General features: G+C 49.6%; 1 protein-coding gene across 18 annotated transcripts in view; it reads left to right on the forward strand.

The window, feature by feature from the left end:
* The window catches only part of SLC39A11 (solute carrier family 39 member 11), a 565,309-nt gene that overhangs the window by 86,301 nt on the left and 456,910 nt on the right, over window positions 1-22,098 (forward strand). For 6 of the 18 annotated variants that reach the window (XM_057318035.1, XM_048225880.2, XM_048225884.2 and 3 more), the window contains exon 4: window positions 18,927-19,067. The exons of the other annotated variants lie outside the window; for them this stretch is intronic. In XM_057318035.1, coding sequence (XP_057174018.1) covers window positions 18,927-19,067 — 141 coding nt within the window. The remainder of the gene's footprint in view (window positions 1-18,926; window positions 19,068-22,098) is intronic. 18 annotated transcript variants of the gene reach the window in all.

Below are 22,098 nucleotides of genomic sequence, written 5' to 3' on the forward strand. Positions count from 1 at the left end.
ATTGCTCTCTGAGCCATGATTTTCCTCTTTATGAGGCTGAGAGGAATGGAGGGCCCCAGGATGACCCCCTGGGGATGTTGACCATGCTCGGACCTAGAGCAGACCCTGTCCCAGCGTCACTTTGATTGGACAGACCACCTGGGAAGTATCAAGGCAGTTGTCCGAAGCAGAGCTCCTCTCTTAAATTGCTTTTTTAAGATTTGAGGAACTGAGGAGCCCCAGGGCCTCCTAAATCCTGTTCTCTGCAGGCTGTCTTGTTTTGCACTGAGATGCAATGACCAGGGAGGTGATGTTTTTCTGTTTTAGGATGAAGACCACCCTTGAGGTTGGTCCTCAGCCAAGAAGTGAGGAGGAATACCAGGTTGGCTTGACAGGAGTGGGGGCTACCTGCCCCTGGGGTCTCATTTGACCAGCTACACGTAGCGTGGTGTGTGGGGAAGACATGGGGAAGGGCTCTTCTCTAACCAGGACTGTTCCCAGCCTCCCTCCAGGTTGTCGGCACGGTTGCTAAGGGGCACCTGCCACTTCTGCCACCACACGTGGCGATCAAACTCATAGTCAAGGGGCTGGGGCCCTGAAGGTTTGCATGATGAAGATTTTATTATTTTTATTATTATTACTTTTTTAGAGAGGGAGGGGGTAGGTGGGAGAAGAGGGAGAGGGAGAGAGAATCTTAAGCAGGCTCTGCACCCAGCATGGAGCCTGAAGCAGGGCTTGATCTCACGACCCTGAGATCGTCACTGGAGCCCAAATCAAGAGTCAGACGCTTAACTGAATGAGCCGCCCAGGTGTCCTGTGAAGCATCCTATTTTTTTTTTTTTAAGATTTTATTTATTTATTTGACAGAGAGAGCGAGCACAAGCAGTGAGAGCGGCAGAGGGAGAGGGAGAAGCAGGGTCCCTGCTGAGCAGAGAGCCTGATGCAGGGCTCGATCAGGACTTGGGCCGAAGGCAGACACCCAACCAGGTGCCCCAAAGCATTCTAATTTTAAAGCACTCATATGGCCAGTTTACAATAGTAAAACTTCTGTGTCTCCACCGAGTGTTTTTAAATCTTGCCACGCATGGGCAGGACACAGACGCTGGATACATCATGGGGGACAGGCCTGACTTGTGACTTGGCGCTCCTGGACCCCAAATAGCAGTGGTACTTGTGGGCATGAGGCCGATGTGGTGGCAGCTCTGTCCCCAGGCCCTCCCCTCCTCTGGTGCAGCATGTGCCGGCAGGATGAGGGCCTTCCTTCCCACTTGCTGCAGGGAGAGGGGTGGTCAGGTGAGGGAGGACGAGAGGAGAAAGGGAAGAAAAGCAGGTCTGTCAGGAAGAAGACAGACCATCACTGTTATTATTATTGTGCTTTTTCTTTTCAATTTCATGCTTCAGATTTCCAGTGTCATTATAAACAGTGTGGGAGAGGCAATGATATACATTACCTTCTGTCTACGGTGATGGAAAGTAACAGCGTTTGTCTGGGTGGAGGAGCCCGTGTGTGTTCTCTCGCCCTGCCAAGTAGCTGGCCTATAGGGCCCCGAGGCCTGCCCAGAGGCCCCTGGATGGTTGCCTCACTTCCCTGCCTCTCCCACCTCTCTCCCTGCCCTCCCCACGGGCATCCTCAGGCTCTACTCTCATGGCCCAGGAACCCCTGCGTCTGCCTTGTTCCCTCCGCCCTTCCTTGCAGACCTGGGCCTATCCTACACATCAGGCCAGGCATTTTCCTTGGGGAATACCTGTTCCTCTTTGTTTGGGGCGCCCTTCCCTGTTCCCATGAAGGGGAAGGCGAGAATGTATGTAAGTGACCAGCAGATTAAAAAGGGCTTTGAGATTTAGTTTCGGTAGTTGGACGTGAGCTCTTCAAACACAATAACTCTTATACATCTCTCAGTAAATGTATATAGATATTCCTTTAAGATGATTGGCTCCCTTCCTTCCTTCCTTCCTTCCTTCCTTCCTTCCTTCCTTCCTTCTTCCTTCCTCCCTCCCTCCCTCCCTCCCTCCCTCCCTCCCTCCCTCCCTTCCTTCCTTCCTTCCTTCCTTCCTTCCTTCCTTCCTTCCTTCCTTCCTTTCTTCCTTCCGCATTGATAGAGGATGATCTGTTGTATTCCAGGCACTTGGCCAAGTGCTGAGCGTTTGAGGAAGTGCTAGGAGATGGTCTCTGTCTTTAAGGAAGTTACGATCTAGTGCAGAGACGGGGGCACACTGCCTGTTTTTGTAGGTAGGGATTTACTGGAGTCCCAACCTGCTTGTTTGTTCACACTGTCTGTGGTGGCTTGTGCATTGTAATGGCAGAGTGCAGAACCACAATGGAGCTATATCGCCTGCAAAGCCTGAAGTGTTTACTTTCCTGCCCTTTATAGAAGTTTGCCGACCCCCAGTTTAGTGTTGATGGTAGGGTTTCTGAGGCCTGGTTGTGGTGCCAACAGCCCGAGCAGCTGTCCACAGCTCCGTGCCGTGCAGGGCCTGGGCTGGCAGTCTCAGAACGTTCCTGGAATGTCGGGTGTTTCTGAGCAGGTGATTTCCTGGGGGAGCTGGGTTTCGTAGGTCGGGGGGCGTCCTCCCCAAGGGGGCCTGGCCTTGGCTCATGAAATCGATGCCACTGCTGCCTTTGCTGGAGTGGGCCTTTGAAGGATCTTCAGGGGTGGCTTTGCAGGGAAGCACGGGGAATTATGTGCACCATTTCGCTCTAATCTCCTTGTCGCATAAGGCACACTGTGTCAAGACAGATGGCCGAGGACAAAAGCGTGCAATTTGAGATTGTGAGCTAAAACAAGGTTTCCCAGCTCAAATCAACCTCAAGTTGGCAACTGTGCTCAGCATCCATGGTCTAGCAGAGTGAGCTAACTTGGCCTCACATGCTGGGCAGTTTGGTTCCAAGGAGCGCTCTCTCTGGCTTTGGAGAAACTCCCTTCATTCTGATGCCGTGGCTCCCCTTGGGCTGCATGATGGGACCATCTGGAAAAATGTTAAAAGCCCAGTGCCCCGGACACACCCTGGACTAATACATCCAAATCTCTGGGGCTGGGATGAGGCTTCAGTAGTTTCTCGAGCTCCCCCAGTGATGGCAGCGTGCAGCCCGCACCGAGGGGCCCTGTTCTACTGGGGATCGCTGTGCAATGAAGGATGGGCTGGTGTTTGGAAGCAGTGGGCTCCCTTCAGAAGCTCCAAGTGGCTATGGGTCTAAGAGTCCAGCAGAGCCCATATGTGGGGTTGCGGCCCTGGTTAGAGGGGCACTGGGTGTGGAGGATGGAGGCCTTGGAACCTGGACGGGGAGGCTGGGGGAAGGCTACTGCCCCTGCTCCCCAGCCGCAGGCGTGCCCACCGCGGGCTGCTGTGGTGGTCCACCCCGTGCTTGGCCGTTGTCTTGGCTCCCAAGGCTGGTTGGTTTTGATACCAGCCTGGGCTGGGAGGGGGCAGGTGTACTCTCGGCTACATTTCCCAGTTGGTCAGGTGATACTGGACGGCTGCCAGCCGGGAGCTCAGGCTCTCCCTCCGGGCTCCGTGGCACGTGCAAAAGAAGGACCGGGGCTGGATCTTTGCTGCTTGGAGAACTTGAGCGTGAGCTGAAATTCTCACTTGATGCACAGTCCTCGTTAGATCGCATGCTGTGTCTGAAAAATCTCAGTGCAGGCAAGGCCTTCTGGGAGTGATCTCAGGCATCCCTGTGCCATCAGACAGGGCAGGGTTTCACCAAATGCAGATAGCTGGTGGGAGTGTAGCTTGTTCCTCAAGACTTTTATGAAGCAAGTCTCCCCCCCCCCCTTTTTTTTTGGTAACCTAATTGAGTATTTAGCTAGCTTGTTAAAAACTTATCCAACCTAAATGCCTTTTGCTGCAATTTAAATAAGTGAGAATTGCTGACATCATTTCTCATAGACATCCTAGTACAAATCACATTACAAAGCATTCGATGAGGGTCAGCTCTTTTGCAAGATACTCTGAGTGCAAGGGATCAAAGTTAATATTGGTTAAGTCTTGTCCTTTAGCCTTTGCCTGCCAAGACCAAATCTTGACACGTGTTATTAACACAAGTGCTTTGTGGAAAGCCTGCCACGAGATTGCTCATGATTGCTTTTCAGGGGGAGCTCGCTCATAAGAGGGGAGAAGAGCCAGTCATCAGAGCTTTGACAAGGGCCTGTGCAGTTTTAGACATGGCCCAGACACGTGCTCGGTTTGCAGAATAACCATTCCTTTTTTTCCTTCCTTGGGGAGTGGCTGCTGGGAAGGTGGGAGCAGGGAGAGGATTGTCTTCAAGCCAGTCCATCCACCAGTTAGTGAGCGCCTACTGTGTGGGGGGCATTATGGGGGTATGTAAAGAAGCAAGATGTAATCCCTCCCTTCAAGGGGCTACTGTTGACTGGGTTCCTGTCCCTGTGAGATGGGTCAGCATGTGGTTGTGCGAAGGTCATGTACACAAGGTGATGGGAAGCCTAGGGCAGGGAGGTTACTTCTAGCCGGGGAATTAGGGGAGACTTTTTCAGGGATGAAACTGAGGTTGGAAAAATAGGTAGAGTTTGGGGATGGGCATGGAGCAGGGGAAGGAAATGAATTCTGGGCAGAAAGAACAGCTTATTGGAAGCATGGCTGTGGAAAACACAGGACTGTTGAAGGCATGGCGATTGGTTTGCTTGGAAGGTGATGGCTGAAAGGTAGGTTGGGGCCCCATGGAAGGGAGTCTGTGCTCTGTTCTCTCTCTCTCTCTTTTTTTTTAAGATTTTATTTATTTACTTGAGAGAGAGGGCACAAGCAGGGGGAGCAGCAGAGGGAGAAGCAGACTCTGCTAAGCAGGGAGCCCGACGCAGAGCTCCAGTCGAGGACCCCGGGGATCATGACTGGAGCCAAAGGGAAATGCTCAACGTACTGAGCCACCCACGTGCCCTGCACTCTGTTCTCTCCATTGGTGGGGATACCCGAGAGGTTTTTTGAGAGGGTGAGGGGACTAGAGTTGTACTTTCAGGAAGTGCATTCTGTTGGTGGCAGAGAATGCAGCCGTAGGGAGCGTGCAGGGGGAGGTCACAGTGGAGAGGCCGATTGGAGGCTCTTGCGTTACTTTAGATGATGCCTGGACTCCTTAGGGCTTTAAATCAGGCAGAGGCAGAGGAGTTGGGAAGGGAGAGAGCAAAGGATGGCCCTGCTGGAGAACCGAGAGGACCTGGCAGCCCTCTGATTGCGCAGGTAGCCAGAGAGGTTCAAGCCCATCACTGCTGCTGTGTTCCTGGGGCTCCTTCCCCTGGGGCTTTTGGAGAATTTGCTCTCACCTCCTGGCTTATGGGCTGAGTGAGGGGGACTCTGCCAGAAACAGGGAGGTGGAGTTTAACCGGGCCTTCCTCATTTGAGTGGGTTTGTACTTTGGAATCTGTGTGGTGGGGTGGTCTCCATGGCAACCAGACACCTACAGCTAGTCGTACTGATGGTGATGCTTCCTTCTGCTCACTCTGCTTTTGACTGAGATTAGCTGAGACCCCCCCAAATAGTGGCTTAAACAAGAAAGGCTCCTCTTGTGCAAAAGAATTCCAGAGACCGTGGCTGGAGTCCCCAGGGATCTAGGCTCCTTTTTCCACTCAGTTCTTTGGCCCACAGGGAGGACTTTGTCTTTCTGGCCCAAGGTAGCTGCTGGAGCTCAGGTCATCACATCCGCCCTCCAGATGGTAGGTGGGAGGGAGATTCCCTGCAAGTCTTGCCTGACAGCTCCACTTGCAGCTCATCAGCCAGAACTTATTAGAAGACCCCATCTTGCTGCAAGGAAGGCTAGGATACGTGGTCTTTCAGCTGTGCCACAGTGTGCCCAGCTGGACAGTGGGATTCTGTTACCGAAGGCGGGGGAGAATGGAAACTGGAGCAGGCAGTTAGCCCTCTTGGCCATGCAACCCATTGTGGAGAGAACTTTGAGCCCTAATGCTATGATTGATTTACCTTCCCTGGGTACGTTTTGTGTATGTGGTTCTATTAAATGAGCTGTGTTATTTCTTTCTGAAGAACTTGGCGAGAAATTCAAGTAGTACAAAGGGTATGCAGTAAAAAATAAGTCTCTCCATCTCTGTTATCAGCCAGGGCTTTGGAGGCCATGAATGATGGAAAAGTTAGCTCCATCTGGCATAGGACAAAAAGAAATGTACTGGCCTATGCATTTAAAATACCAGGCATAGAACTGGCCACAGATAATACTGCTAGACTCTTTAGATCCAAAGATGTACGGGGGCTTGCGTTCCTCTGTTTCCTGGCCTCGTTCTTCCCTGTGTGGCTCCACGTTTGCAAACTCTGTTGACATTCCCTCAGTCTCACATCCGCGGGGAGGAGGAGTCTTCCTTCCCCAGCTTAAACGGCCTTGGAATTGACTTTCGTGGGCAGGGAGTGACTTGAGTTGTGTCCTCATCCCTGGACATGAATCCCCGTTGCCATGGGGATTGGCCAGGCCTGGGCCACCTGCCCCCATCGACTTGCCTCCTCCTCCTCCTCCCAGTAGATAAAAAGCAAACACTAAACACGATGAGTAAGTGGGGGGGTGGTGGTGGGAGATGTTTCCTCTGAAGCAAAATCAAGGTGCCGTTGCCAAAGTGGGTGTAATGGAGGTTAGGTGGTCCGCATACAGCAAGTGTGCCCACATGCTTCAAGATGCAGCAAACATCCCCCACGCTCCTTGTGCCAGTTAGAAACCACCCCAAAATGTAGTGGCTTACGTCAACACCAATCTGTTGTTTCTTACAATTCTGGGTTGGTGGGGCTCAGCTGGGTGGTTCTTCTGGTCTTGCATGGGGTCATTCATGAGGCGGGGCCATCTGGTGGCTCAGCAAGGCTGGAGGGTGTAGTAGGGTTTCCCTCACAGTTGTGGGCACTTGGTGCTACCTGTCCCCTGGGTCTCTGTCCCACGCGGTGGCTCATGGGTCGGTAGGTGCGGGTAGAAACTGGAAGGCCTTGGAGGCCTGGACTCAGGAGCTTACATGACATCTCCAGTCATGTTTTTGGGCCAGAGCGAGTTGCAAGGCCCACCCAGATTCGAGGGTTCTTGGTGGCAGGAGCCTGCAGAGTATCATGGCTCTGCTCCACCCGCTACCGCCTCACCGTGCACGCAGAGGGGATGCCTGGTGACAGTCTGCCCTCCCAGGATCAATATTCCTTTCCTGTCGCTGGTGCCTCCTTGTTGCCATTTCTAGAGGTCCCTGGCCCCTGACGCTGGGTCTCCCTTTGTCCTCTGTTCTCTGTCCTGCTCCTTCACTTCTCTTTGGGCATCACTCCCACCGAGTGAGAGGAAATTTCTCTTTCTCGGTTTTCATTCCATTTACTAACAAACACCCAAGGAAGCCATCTGAAGACCCTGTGACACTTAATTCCTGCTCCGTGGGCGGCAGAGAAGCAGAAACTTCAGGGGCCCAGATTCATCATGGGTGTGTTCCGGTCTCCTGAGAGGAAAGTGTCTGGGCTAACCTCTCTGGACAAGGGCTGCGCTGTTCTGGAAGCAAGAATGAGCTATTGAGGGAGGTGACAATCTGTGGCTAGCAGTCCTGTAATCTCCCTGGAATCTTTTCTTGGGGGCACATGACCTTTTGAGAGCGGGTGTGTCCACACTGTGGGATTGGAAGGGCCGGGGAGAAATACCAGTTCTGACATTCCTCGCTTCAGCATTGCTTGGTTTCCTTAACCTGTATGCCTTTGACATTTTTTTTTAAGGGTCAGAAATTCCCTTTTAGATTCAGGCAACTGTCTTACTCCATCTTTGCGGGGGGAATCTCTGCTTCATTTTAGGAACATAATTTAAGGATATAAAGGGCACATTGCTGAGGGCAGGGCGGTGGAGAGAGGGTCCATCCTAGTGTTTCTCAGAGCAGCTGAACGGGGCTGAACTATGGATTTATGCCTCTCCTTGCCCCCCACGGGGGTGGTGAGTACATGGACACCACGGAAACTATAATCAGGCTGAGGATCCTGACCACTGCTTCTCCCAGGACCTGGAGAGGGGCGTCAGCCTCAGGCTCTCCCTCCCTGATGCCTCCTACCCCAAGGAATGGGACCTCAGGAGCACCTCTGTAACACCCCTGCTTTCCTGAGCAAGAGGAGCCTTCTCTGGGCAGCTGAGGCCGGGACGCAGAGCTCTGATCTTGCACAGTAATAAAGAGCGCTGGGCTGAGACAGGGAGGCTGGGGCCCCGGGTTGCATTTCTGGCCGAGCTGTTTACAATCCCTGTGATTAGTGGCAAGTCCTGTAACCTCCAGGCCTCTCCCGGCTCCATCCAGACTGAAATCCTTCCCCTCCTACCTTGTGCATGGAGTGGAAGGGAAAATCAGGGCATGACTGCTTAATGCCTCTCTGCTCTCCAGAGCGAAGAGAGAACACAATACCAAGGAGGCAGGCGCCTTAATAGCTTGCTGGTGGACGCTGCTCTTTGCTGTCAGGGTGCCCTGGCTTTTAATCTCACATTTGACTTTGGCTTGGGGCCATGACGAGCTGTTTCTCCAGACAATCAGAATAGAACCATCAAGCCGGATGGAGAGTGAGCACCATGAGAATTGTGCATTTGACAAACGAGCGAAGGGAAGGCTTCACACTTACCTTGCACGGATATTTTTTTTTTTTTTTTTTTTTTTGGGTAGCGTTTCTTTGGAAACCTCTTAGTTTCTGAAGCCCTGGTCTTCTTGTAAGAAATTAACCATGACAGCCCTGGGGTAAGTGAGTTAGTTGTTCTGGGTTGGGGGGGTGCAGAAAAAAATACGTAACTGTTAAAGTGCATAAGCAAGGGGAAAATAGATTAGTATTGTATTTAAGGCAGGAGGAAGGGGCAAAGAGTCATTGCCTGTGCATAAGCTTTAAGTAGATTACCCATTTGAATTTGCAGAACACTCTGTAATTATGCGTGAAGAGATCTGTGGGGTGGGGTTTGTCCATGAGCTGACTGCAGGGAACACTTGCATCTTATGGGCTCCTGAGTCCCAAATATTATGTGACAATGGTTTATTGCTTCATGTTTTTCAAAGCTTTTTCCCATCCATTACCTCATCTGACCTTCATAATAATCCGGGCGCTCTAGGCTTTCTTTTTTGCACATAATAGATGAAGGGTGCACCACCTTCCATGCTGCACTTCTTTGTGTGATCTGTCCATGGGATGCATGGGGCAATGCAGAAAAGAAGGGAGCCTCAGTCCTCCCCGAGGTCCCCCCCAAGGTGTGCCGAGCATTGAGGATACACACTAAACAAAGCAACCCCAAATTCCTACTCTCCTGGGACTGCCATTCTAGCAGAGAGAGTTACATGCTGCACTCTACACGGAAACATAAAGTCTGTCAGACAGATGAATGTGAATAAGCACAACAAAGAACGGAGGAGGATAGAGCGTACCCTGGCAGGGGTGGGAGTCATGACTGTTACAGTCTTAAAAAGAATCAATCAGTGATGTTGGGGAAGTGTTCCTGACATATGGAAGGCTCTCAATAAATTTTTTTGATGTATTGAACAAATAAACAAATGCTCAAATGGATGGATGGATGGATGGGTAGGCGGATGGATGGATGGATTGGTGGGTGGGTGGGTGGATGGATGGATGGATGGATAGAAGAAGAATGGGTCCTATCCATCCACCCGCTCCTGCCCCCATAGACCTGTGCTTCCTATGAGAGCCTTACTGTACCTAAATATTTTCATAGTCCCATGCTCCATTTCATGAATCAGTGTGGAGCCCCCTAAGTGGGACCTCATCTCATGTAGCCCCTGGAGAGGGTGAGCCCCTCCCTGCTAGAGAGAGCCAGCATCCAGCTGCTTTGGAATAGGAATGCCTCTGGTTCTGTGCAGGTTGAGTTGGGAGGTCAATTGTTGCTAACTGGTCAAGGGAGAATTTGCCTCTCGTTCATTCCAATTCAGTCTTCTCATGATGGACCTACTTCCTAGTCCTGAGGGCTTGCCTGCTGTCTCTCTGGGAGCCTGGTCCCTCCCACATCCTCGCCTCTCGTTCATTCCAATTCAGTCTTCTCATGATGGACCTCACTTCCTAGTCCTGAGGGCTTGCCTGCTGTCTCTCTGGGAGCCTGGTCCCTCCCACATCCTCCTTAACAGACTGAGCATCTCGTTTTCCCATTCTTCATCTCCTGGCCCCTAGTAGTAGTAATCTGAGATGGGATTTCCTTGACAAGCCTTTGAAGCTCTCTTATTCTGTCTGGTACTTACCTCCAGATCCTAATTGCTTGTTCATTTCTCTTCCCTCATTCCCAAACTGGAAGCACCTGGAAGGCAGGGGCTGTCCTTTTCACTGTTGGGACTTGGTCTCTAGTACAGGAACTCCAACATAGTTGGCACTCAAAAATATTTTTAATATAGGAATCGAATGAGCTCCTGAGAGCATGAGAGGTTTTCCTTGGGGTTGGCTGCCCTTCGGCCCAGGCCAGCTTCTCCAGACCGTCTGTGTGCACTGATCGACAGCTCTGGAACATCAGGATGAAATCTCAAAATAGGCAGTGAGAAACCCTCTGAGTCTATGAGGAAATCCGTCTTCCCGATTCTTCCAATGAAGGAAGGAATTAATTGAATGTAAACTCATTATATCTCTGAAGTACTTTGAAAATTTCCCCATGATTAAATTATGATGAACTTCTCAGGATGTAGTCATGCCAGGAAATGTCTCAAACTGTCAGTGGCATGGGGTGAGCCAAGGGCAGGGGGTGTTGGGCACTGCGGGGTGGAGTCTTTTCTCTAGAGGACCTGTGCTTTGGTATTATAATGGGCTCTGGAGTCACCTTGCTGGGGTTTGAGCCTGGTTTCTCTCCTTACTGGTTGTATGAGCCCAGACTTTGTAAACCTCAGTTTCCTTGTCTGTAAAACAGTATTATCTCCTCTATAGGGTTGTCGTGCTCATGAAATGAATCAAAGTATCTGAAGCCCTTAGCACAGTGATTGGCACGTAGTAAATGCCCAATACATTTTGATTACTCTTATGTCCTGTCAAGGGAAATGGGTGGAGGACACACATGGAATTTGGAATTGACCTAAGTGAGCAAACGTGGGCACTAGGGTTTTGGGTCAGCTTTCCTTCAGTACGTGGCCCCCTTAGACTGAGTGTCCCTTGCACACCCACAGTTGATTATCTTCCCTACACAGACTCGTCCCACCTTTCTTCTCAGCAGCGCCATCTTGGATGCTTGGATACATTTGGAACTCAGATACATTTCTTTGTTCATCTATAACTTAAAAAGAATGGGATCGTACCATACATAACGTTTAAAAACACATCCTTTCACTTAAGGTTTCCTGAACTTCTTGTTGTCTTGGTGCTTGCACGGTTCCCCATCACAAGAACTGGCCATATTCAGGTATAATTGAAATGCACTCAACTGTGCACTTAACAGGGATATTTTTAGCTAATGACTTGTTGCTCATTTAAGTTGGACTTGAGTGTTTGATTGGTTGTTTACTTTTCTCAGGGTCATCGATGCAAAGGTCTAGAAAGAATAAATGTTAATAAAAGGCTTAAAAAGAAAAAACCAGCATTCCCCTCCCCTGCCTCCCACAGCCCTCTTTCCTAAAAGTAACCACTTTTGTCTGTTTCTTGAGAAATTTTCCCCCATATTTCTAAACAAATCTATTCTGCAATTTTTTTGATTTGGAAACCAGTATCCTTCAGTTCTGGTCAGTGTTATCTTTAGGTTTCTTTAATAGTTTCCCCAAGTGGTCCTCTGCTCGCTCTCTCTCGATTAATCTTATTGGTTGGCTATGGGGCTTCCTGCGTGAGCCTCACATTTTCCTCTCTTCTCTCTTTATTTTTTAATCTCTCTGCTGTTTTGTTCTGCATGGTGGGAAGTTTCACTGACTTCAACTCCATAAAAAGAGCAAATGTGTCTTTTTTTTTTTTTTTATGTTTTCATAGTTTCAGTTTCTAGAAACTTTCTTGTTCTCCCTGTTTCTTTCCCCCCTCCATCACCCTGTCCTTTTCCATGGATTTTTTTTTCATGGGTTTATTTCATACATTTGTACCTCTTTGGTATAAATGATAGATTCTCTTTATAAACATTGCTTTCCTGAGTTTTCTGAGGTCTAAGAGCCTTTTTTTTTTTTTTTTAAAGATTTTATTTATTTATTTGACAGAGGTAGCAAGAGAGAGAACACAAGTGGGGAAGTGGCAGAGGGAGAGGGAGAAGCAGACTCCCTGCTGAGCACGGAGCCAGACATGGGGTTCAGTGCCAGGACCCTGGGATCATATCTTGAGCCAAAGGCAGACGCTTAGCGACTGAGCCACCCAGGCGGCCCTAAGAGCCTTCTTTCTTCCTGTTTAGTTCCTGGGGTCCCCCACGTAGCTCTGGGGGCATGCAATTATTTTATTATTATTTTTTAAGACTTTATTTATTTATTTGAGAGCAAGCAGGAGCAGGGGGAGGGGGAGGGGCAGAGGGAAAAGCAGACTCCCTGCTGACTGACGCGGGTGGGAAGGAAGATGCTTAAATGAGTGAGCCACCCAGGTGCCCATGGGACATGCATTTAAAAACAGTTTCCAGGGGCACCTGGCTGGCTCAGTCAGTAGAGCATGTGACTCTTGATCTCAGGGTCTTGAGTTTGAGACCCATGTAGGGCGTAGAGCTTCCTTAAAAAAAAAAAAAGGCAAAACCAGTTTCCAGCTGGGTAAGGAACCGGTGGCGTGCAGTCGTCCTAGCCAACATCCTGAGCGCCTTGTACGTGCCACGTGTACGTGGTAGCTCCCTTGGCCCTCAGGACACCTGGGTGAGCTAGGGCTGCTGTTCGGTTTTGCAGATGATAAAACGGAGGCTTACGGAGGGGACAGGATGTGCCCAGGCCCTGTTGGAATTTGTCTGAAGTCTGTCCGATTCTGGAGTCTGTGCCCTAAGCCTGGCGATACACATTTCCCTGATTTTTCTTTGATGACAGGTGAGGTCAAACATCTTATTAGTTCCTTCGTACCTTTGGGCATGTCTTTGATGATGAGCTGGTTATTTACATCCTTTGCCCAGAGCCCTTGATTTTGGACTTCCAGGCTTCAGAATCACACAAGAATACATTTCCCTTGTTTCAAAGCCCCTGGTTTGTGGCGTGTGGCCAGGCCACCGCAGGAGACTCACGCACTCTCTTTTACATGACCCTGACTCTTCCGTTCCACCGACAAGCCCTGTCTCTCCCTCCAGAAGACAGCCCAAACTCGACCCTCCTTCTTCACCTGTGCCATCAGGTCTGTGCCACCGTGATCCCCCAGGCGCGCCAGAGATGGGCTCTCTGTGTCTCTGCCTCCACTGCCGCCCCCCTGCCCGCCCCGCGTCTGCACCCCTTCATCCACGGCAGCCAGCGTGAGCTTCTGTGAATGCACATCAGCCCTGTCGCCCCTGCCGGAAAGTCAAGTCCCAGCTCCCCCACGGTCTGCGAGGACCTTGCCCTTCTCTCTCTTCTCTGGTACCTTTCCCCACCTTGGTCACCATGCCTCAGCCACGGCCATTTCTGTCTCCAGCTTGTTCTGACCTCAGGAATGTCTTCCCTTTACTTGGAACTGAGTACTGCCCCTCTCATCGTTCAGACCTCTGTTCAAATGTCACCTCCCCCGAGAAGCCTTCCCTGACTTCTCACGCAAAAGAGCTCCTCTCATCACTGTCCATCTCAGGACATTCGTTGCTTTATTTCCCTCCATTTCATTCATTGTTCTCCGAATTTCTTCATTTGTTTTCTTGTGTGTCTCCTGTCTGCTCTGACTAGAGGGGATGCTCCTCCCGGGCAGGGTTCGCCTGGCTTGTATATTATGAGCCTCAGTGTCTGACTTCTTAACTGCTTCCTGAATTAATTAATGCTGCCCCCAGAATCGTCTTCCTAAATCATAGTTGAGACCCTTTCCCACGCTCCCCACCCCCCACCCCCTGAAGTTCTCCACGGCTCCCTGTTTCTTTACTGAATAAAGTTTAAACATCTTGGCACAGTATTCCTGACTCTCCTGGCTTGTTCCCATCACCTTTCTGTGCTTCCTGTTATATGTGTGTTCTGCCTGGACCTTGGCTGTTCCTTGAACTTGTCCTGCCATTCCTGGAATGCTGAGTTTCTGCTCCGTTTCCCAGCCCTCACCCGCGTGTCAGATTTCACACACCCTGGGGCGCAGTGCTCTGTAGAAGGGCTTCCCCCATCCCTCCAACCTGGGCTTCTCCCAAGTGCGATGCCTTCAGCCTCCTGGTATGTCTTCTGCCGGCTTCCTGCCCTCCCTGAGACGGGCTAGGATCCCAGCTCGCTGCCGACTGTCTCCCACGACTAGGTGGCACGGTTCTTTGCGCTTCTAGGCATGTGAGCACAAAGAGACCCATCTATACATGTTATTGAAGTGGATTAGAACTGAGAGGGTCTGTGACCTGGTGGTGGGAGTTTGAGGGTCCTCTGGTGTCTGATGTCTCCCCTTTGTCGTGTGTTTTACATGTGGAAATGCATGGGTACACAGCATTTTATTATCCACTTGCAGACAACATGTCTATACACCATTGTCAGGATGGGTCAGTGGGGCTTCGGTCCCTGGGAGCTCTCGTCTGATGTCTCCCCTTTGTCGTGTGTTTTACATGTGGAAATGCATGGGTACACAGCATTTTATTATCCACTTGCAGACAACATGTCTATACACCATTGTCAGGATGGGTCAGTGGGGCTTCGGTCCCTGGGAACTCTCGTGTTTAGATCCATAAGGCTTTGATTTAAATTCTCCCTCTCAAATCCTTTGCTCTAATAAGAGTAAAAAGAGAGACCTATAACAAGCATTATAATATTCAGTATTTATTGAGTGTTGAGGCCCATTTTTGTGTTAGGCATTTAAGGTGAGCTGTACGATTAACCCTCACAGCTGTTGTAGGAGAGAGGCGCCACTAGGGATGGTGTCGTGCTCAAGAGCAGGGACTCAGGAGCCACACAGGCTGGATTTGAATCTTGGCTCTGCCACAGACGAACTATATGACCTTGTCCACTACTTAACCGCCCCATGCCTCAGTTTCCCCAAATGTGGAGTAGGGACCATAGTAGTATCTAACTTTTAATGGTGGGAGGATTCAGAAAGTTCCTGGCTTATGGTCAGTCTACCTATAAATGTTGTCATAATTAATTCCGTTTTACTCATGAGTGCCACTGGTCCACTATCGTTTCTGTTTCCCACGTGAAGAAAGAGTAGCCCTGGAGAGGTGACTTTCTTCCCCAAGGTCTCCCAGCCGGGAGCTTGGATTTGGCTCAGTCGTGCCTTCTATCCACTATGCTGCACCGCGTTTCATAAAGAGGGAGGAAGCGGGGGAAAATGGGCGGATGTGCCCCAGAGTGGCAGGTGGGGTTTGCCGGGTTTCCAGCAAAAATACACACGTGCCTCGTTAAATTTCAGATAAACAAGAAATCTTCCATATAAGCGTGTCCCAAATGAAAAAAATATTCGTTGTTTATCTGAAACTCAAATTCGACTGGGCTCCCTCTGTTATTCTTTGCTAAATCAGGCAACCCTAGGTAAGGAGGCCCTTTCATACTCTGGTGCCTTCCTGAGATTCTGCTCCTGACCTCCTGGCCTCCACCTGCCAGGGGTCGGTGCCACCATACTGATGGGAGTCTCTTGCGTCCCCCAGGTGAGTTAGGGCAGAGGACACTTTGGGAACCCGTGTTTTCATGCATGGTAAAAAGGGAATGTGATTTTGTTTGCAATCAGGGATGGCCTCTTAACTTCTTGACCATGAAGATTGTGTCTCTAAGCCTCCTTGCTAATTTTCTCTGAGCCAGGAGAGAGGCACAATGCCAGTAGTTTGGTGGTTTCTTGCCGCTGTTGAGGGAGAGTAGTGCAGTGGGAGAACATCCTCAACGAGATCTTTGTGTTTTTCTCAATGGAGCCAGACAGCTTACTCTTCTGTCCTCTGAATGCCGGCAGGGGCGGCTTCCTGAGCAACCAGATCTGGGACAGATTGGACCAGCGTGAGTGAGTGGTGGGGTGGGGGTGGGGGGGAGGCTTGACCAACTGGTGCGATTGTCCATCAACAGGCCCGAGTTGAGAGGGTGCTGATGGATTGGTGGCTGGGTGCCATGAGAGGTGTGCTTTGGGCAGCGTCACGTTCTCGCTCTCTTGGTGACCAGCTGGTGAAGGGGTCCAAGAAGGATGCCTTTCCCGTGTTTTAGAGTCCATGGCTTTAATGATTTTGGCAGGCTGAAGGATTCTGGGAGTCTTCCTTTATCTAGCTAGAAGACCAGAGTTGTTAGTATACTTGCACCTCTCTGTTATTCAGAATAATGGGTCCGTGGAAGAGGAATGGTGATCTCAAACCAGAAGTCTAGCTATGATTTGACTCCGGAGCACTGTGGTCTTATTCTGGGTGCCGCTGAGTCGTTGCCAGTAGGTGCATCCTGCGCAGGGGGGCACCTCACACCATAATTGCTTAATAAATGTTTGTTGAGTTGAGTTGCGCTTGGGATGGGAACAGGAGCTTAGGTTTGGAGCAGGACTGAGCTTGAGGGCTAACTTTTTCAGCTCTTTTCCCTCTGTTTTGGCAGGGCACGTTACAGTTGGGTTGTTGGTCGGTAAATTGGAAGCCCAGATGTGTCTTGGGTGATTATTTTTTGCTCTAGCCTGCAGTCTCGGGCCTCACCAGTGGAGACTTGTGGTCACCGAGAATGGATGCGAGGGGGTCCTTTTGAGTATGATTATCATATTTATCTAATACTGCTGGCCCTTCATGTTTAATAATGGCCTGACTGTCGGCTCTGGGTGAAGGCTGTGTCAGGTACTTGGTAACTGTGTGGGACGACCCAGGCCTATCCCCAGAGGGACCATTTTAGGGTGGGCCCTAGAACCTGGATACCCAATAGACTATAATAAAAATCTGGGCCACCTTCCAGGTTTGTTTGTTTTTTTTAATTTATTTATTTATGTATTAATTTATTTAGAGAGTGAGAGAGGGGAGGGGGGCAGAGGGAGAGAGAGAATCTCAAGCAGACACTGCCCCGAGAGCAGAGCCCGACGCAGGGTTTGATCTCACAACCCTGAGATCACAACCTGAGCCGAAATCAAGAGTCAGATACCCACCTGACTGAGCCACCCAGGCTCCCCCTAAGAGTTTTTAAAAAAGGGACATCATTTGTGTATAATAGCGTGCCCAGGTCTAAAGTGTCGGCCCAGTGAGTTTTGACAGTTGTACACACCTGCTTGACCACCACCCAAAATGCAGTTGAGAGCATTGTGTCACTCTGGGAAGAACTTCTTTTACCTAAGTTAGTTCTTCCTTTCTTCCCAGGCAACTACTTTCTGATTTCCGTCACCATGTGGTTTTGCATATTCTTGGGCTTAAATGCAAGAATATATCCGTATACATATTTAGTGTCGTCGGCCTTCTTTCACTCAACGTAACGATTCGGAGATTCATCCGTGTTGCTGCGATCTCAGCAGTTTTTCCCTTTTTATTGCTCAGGAATATTTCATTTTATAAGTATAGTACAGTGCATTTATCTGTTCTCATCTTGATGGACATTTGGGTTCTTTCCAGGTTTGGGCTATGAATAAGGTGACTGTGAACATTCTTGTGTGAGTCTGTGTGAATGTATATTTTCATTTTTCTTGGGATTGCTCTCCAAGAGAGGAACTACTGGGTCATACGGTTGATTTTTTTTTTTTAACAGGTATGTTCTTTTTTTTTTTTTATTTTAAGATTTATTTATTTATTTGAGAGAGCGCACACACACGAGATTGTAGGGGGCCGAGGGAGAGGGAGAATCTCAAGCAGACTCCCCGCTGAGCGCAGAGCCTGACATGGGGCTTGATCCCATGACCTGAGATCATGAGCCAAAATCAAGAGTCGGCCGCTTAACTGACAATGCCGCCCAGGCACCACTTAAGCTCATGGCTCATATGTTCTTTCCTAGTGTGGAGACTGAGAGCGAACTTGTAGGCCAAGACCTTGCCCATCATTTTCACTGAGTAGGTGTAGCTAACAAGAGTCAGGTCATTCAAGCAGGTCTGCGTCAATTAATAACTGTCATTGAGGCTAAATATAAATTATTAAAATTTTGAGTTGTTTAGACTTAGGTCCATGAAATTATGTGAAGCTGGTCTATTATGAGCTTTTTGATAAAAGAAAATTAAGTACAGATATAGCCTCCTTGAGAATTTGATTCATGCTTGAGTCATGAGTAATAATTGACCTGCCAAATTTGAAAGCTGGTTCACTGCAGAATACATGTGACCACCCATCATGGGTTTCTGGCGGGTGGCATAGTATTGAATGGACATGGCCAGCCTCATTCTGGAGGGTTGCCTGCAGATTTCTCCCTTCCTCCCGGGCCCTGTGCCTCCATTCCGGTCAGGTCTCCACCTGTTGGTTTCCAATCTAGGCGTATCTGTTCCATTGGATCCTGGAGGGGCCTTCGCTTCTGTAGTTAAAAAACTCCAGGTGATTCTCATGTGCAACCAGAGTTAGAAACAACCCACCCATGTCTTGAGTCCAAGCCACTCTGCCTGGCTTCTGAATTGTACCGGACTGTCTCATGGGACCCCAGTGCACACCCTCTCTTCCAGCCGGGCTGATCACCCGGCAGTCCCCACAACATAAGCTTTGGTGCGCTTGCCTCCCAGACTGTTAGAAGGTCCTACCCTTGTTTTCCTTCCCAAACCAGGTCCAGCTGTCAAGAGTCCTTTACCACATTTCCTTTGACGTTTGACTTTTTTTTTTTTTTTTAAGATTTAACTAATTTATTTATTTAGAGAGAGAAAGAGTGTGTGTGCATGCCCCTGGGAGCAGGGGGGAGGGGCAGAAGCAGAGGGACAGAGAGAGAGAGAATCCCAAGCAGATTCCACGCTGAGCACAGAGCTCAACGTGGGGCTCAATCTCATGACCCTGAGATCATGACCTGTGCCGAAATCAAGAGTTGCACACTTAACCGACTGAGTCACCCAGGCGCCTGATGTTTTCCTTTTTGAAAGTGTTGCCATTCTCCTTTCTTGGGGTGACAGAAGCCTTCCTTCCTTTCTTGTTTCAGGCGCCTTCCACAGTCTCTCTTCTTACGGTACACAGCCTGCTCCTCAGAGGCAGGACCCGGATCAGCTTTTGTACCTTCCTTCCTCCGTCCTGGCCCCCTAGGATCCAGCATAAGGTTGGGCCTGTAATAGTCACTGATGAGGTACTTAGCGATTGACTTTTAAAAGTTAATTTCATATCTGATTTGGGGACAGAAGTTGGAGACATTCCTTGGCTTGTGTACTTTCAGAGTAATTATGGCCTTGACTTTTATGGATTGCAAGTTTGTGCCTACTTTTATTTATTTTTCTTTTAAGATTTTATTTATTTATTTGAGAGTGAGAGAGACAGAGACAGAGCACGAGCAGGGGGCCGGGGGCGGGAGGGGCAGAGGGAGAAGTAGACGCCCCGCTGAGCCCAGAGCCCGATGTGGGGCTCCATCCCAGGACCCTGGGATCCTGACCTGAGATGAAGGGAGACGCTTCACCAGCTGAGCCACCCAGGCACCCCAAGTTTGTGCCTCCTTCTTAATTCTGCAGTGGCCTTAGAGGTTCGAATCCACATCTGTTTGCTCTAACAAACATTTACGGAGGACCTTCCCTCCAGCATGGCTTGGGTTGGGTGCTGTTACTTTGTGCTCTGGGCTCTGTGTTCTGTAGACGTCGGTGTACTTCCCTTAGACGCGCGCACGCTGAATAATACTGATCATCCGTGCATTGTAAATGATTGTAGTGAAATGATTTCCTCTCCCCTTTTCATTAAGAAGGAAATTTTGTTCTGTGGCTTGGATTTTCTTCCAGTCTTTAACTGTCTCTCCTATCATAAAAGAAATGCTTAGCTGCACTCATCATGCTGGAATATTCTGATCCTTAAGGAACTCTTTACAAATTCATTTATATTTCCAGAGCGGAAATTGTCTCAGAACGAGCACTGAAGCAGAAATGAAAAGGTTTGCCTGCTGTGGGCGGGGTGGTTTGCTGGTTGTTTTTGATTATTCTATGCTGATACCTCTGACACCAGAGGGAAATTAATAGCATTATAACGTATGCATCCCTGTGGCATTTTGCACGATGCTTTGAGAAAAGAAGCATCATGAGTTTTGCTAGGTTTTGGGAACTGCAGAAGTGAAATGGGGGATTTTAGTCTCCAGCAACATGAGAAAGAGCTCGCAACTCTGCTGATTTTAAATGTCTCCTCCAGTCCCTTTCAGCGTGCTGGTGTTCAGGCTGTGATTTAGGGGAGCCCTTAGCAAATGCACGCCATCCAGGGGGGTGTCTCATTATCCTGCAGAGACATTTCTGGAAATGGAGTTCTTGTACACAGGATCCTTTTCTCCCATTGGCTTTTCACTGTGCGGTCAGGGTCTCCTATTACCAAAACATTCAAAAATTGTATTATACGTTTATTTATAATATTTACTTACGTATTTAAATCTTTTAAAATATTATCAATTTATTTTGAGATTCTCCCCAAAGATATGTGCATATATAGTTTTAAAAGTCAAGTTGTGAGGCGCCTGGGGGGCTCAGTCGATGAAGCATCTGCCTTCGGCTCAGATCGTGATCCCCGGGTCCTGGGATCGAGCCCTGCATCCGGCTCCCTGCTCTCGGGGACCCTGCTTCTCCCTCTCCTCCCCGCTCGTGCTCTCTCGCACTCTCTCTCAAATAAGTAAGTAAAATCTTTAAAAAAATAAATAAAAAGTCAAGTTGTTTTCGTAGGTTGACAACAAAGCCAGCAGCCTGCTGACCTTCCCCACGCGATTCCTACTTCTCAGGGATGAGCACGAATAGCCCATTTTTAGCTGTGTCTTCGTCTGTGGGCCTCCGCATTTCTCAGCTGCGTTCCTTCTCTGCCGCTGCCGGACTCTTGCAGCTGTAAACATAGCCAGTGACTTGCGGGACTGGAAGATGAGGACCCGGTTCTCTTATCTCCAGCTGCATCCTTCTCTGTAGATATATTATATGCTTTAGACTCGCTCCGTAGTTACAGCTTAATAATGCAATATTATCGAGCCGTTGTTGAGTGCAATTGTGACACCCGCTGCAATGCGGGTGAAGCTCAAAAGCATTATGCTAAGTGAGATAACCCAGACACAAAGGGGCAAATAGTGCACGCTTCCACTTACACGAAACATCTTGAGGCACATTCGTACAGACGGAGAGTGGATCAGAGGTTCCCGGGGGCTCTGGGGAGAGGCCGGGAGAATGGGGAGTTCTTGCTCAATGGTTATAGAGTTTCTCTTCGGGGTGGTAAGAAAGTTTTGGAAACAGGATGGTGGCACAACACGGTGAATGTAACGAATGCCTCTGAACTGGATGGACTTTAGCATGGCAACGTGTATGTATATTCTCTCACAATAAATACGTAAATTACTTAATAAGCCCCAGATTAGTCCGCTGACATGAAGACTGTAAATAGCATTCATGAATTTCCTTTCTTGTGCAGTTGTGTTTTCCAGCCCTTAGTGAAGGTCTCCATTTTCCCCCTTTGCCGGCCACTGGTCTCCCACCTAGAGGTCTGTAACTCTCTCCTCCAGACATCCGCAGCGGCCAGGGGCTCTATGATCTTGCCCTTCCCGGGAGCCTCCCAGCTCCTCTTCTCCTCTGGGCTCTTGACCCCGGGCCTGCTGGACTATAGATCCTGACACTGGGCACTGGGAAGTGAAGGGCACTGGGAAGTGAAGTCTTCAGCCAGCTGCCCTGGAAGCAGAGCCTGGCCTGGGGTCACGTGTGCAGGGAATTTGGGGAGGTGGTGTTCTCGAAGAAGATGCCCAGGGGGTGGGGGGCGGCCGGGGCAGCAGCTGCACTGGGACATGGGAGCACACCGGGCGCTCCCATGTGCACACAGGCTTTCACGTTCTCCTGTTTTCAGTGTGGTGCTCCGCCCCTAGCTAGGCGTGGAGGGGGGACCAGTTGCATGGCCACATGTGGTACAGGAGGAATCTGGGGTCCGATGGCTCCTCATCCACACTTTCCACCAGGCCTCTTTGCCACCCCATCTGCATGCCCAGGCCCCGGGGCCCCTCCATCCCTGGGCTGATCTGGGTTCTAGGGGGTGAACCGCCTTACTCTGACTCAGGGGTCAGTCTCCTTGGGGTGTCTGTTGGTCCTTACTTGCCCCTTCTCTCCCTCTCCTTTTGACTTTGTGGTCGAGATCCTTCGCATCCCTATACTTTTTTTTTTTTTTTTTTAAGA

The sequence above is a fragment of the Ursus arctos genome, unplaced genomic scaffold (assembly GCF_023065955.2).
Source record: "Ursus arctos isolate Adak ecotype North America unplaced genomic scaffold, UrsArc2.0 scaffold_24, whole genome shotgun sequence".
Lineage (NCBI taxonomy): Eukaryota > Metazoa > Chordata > Mammalia > Carnivora > Ursidae > Ursus > Ursus arctos.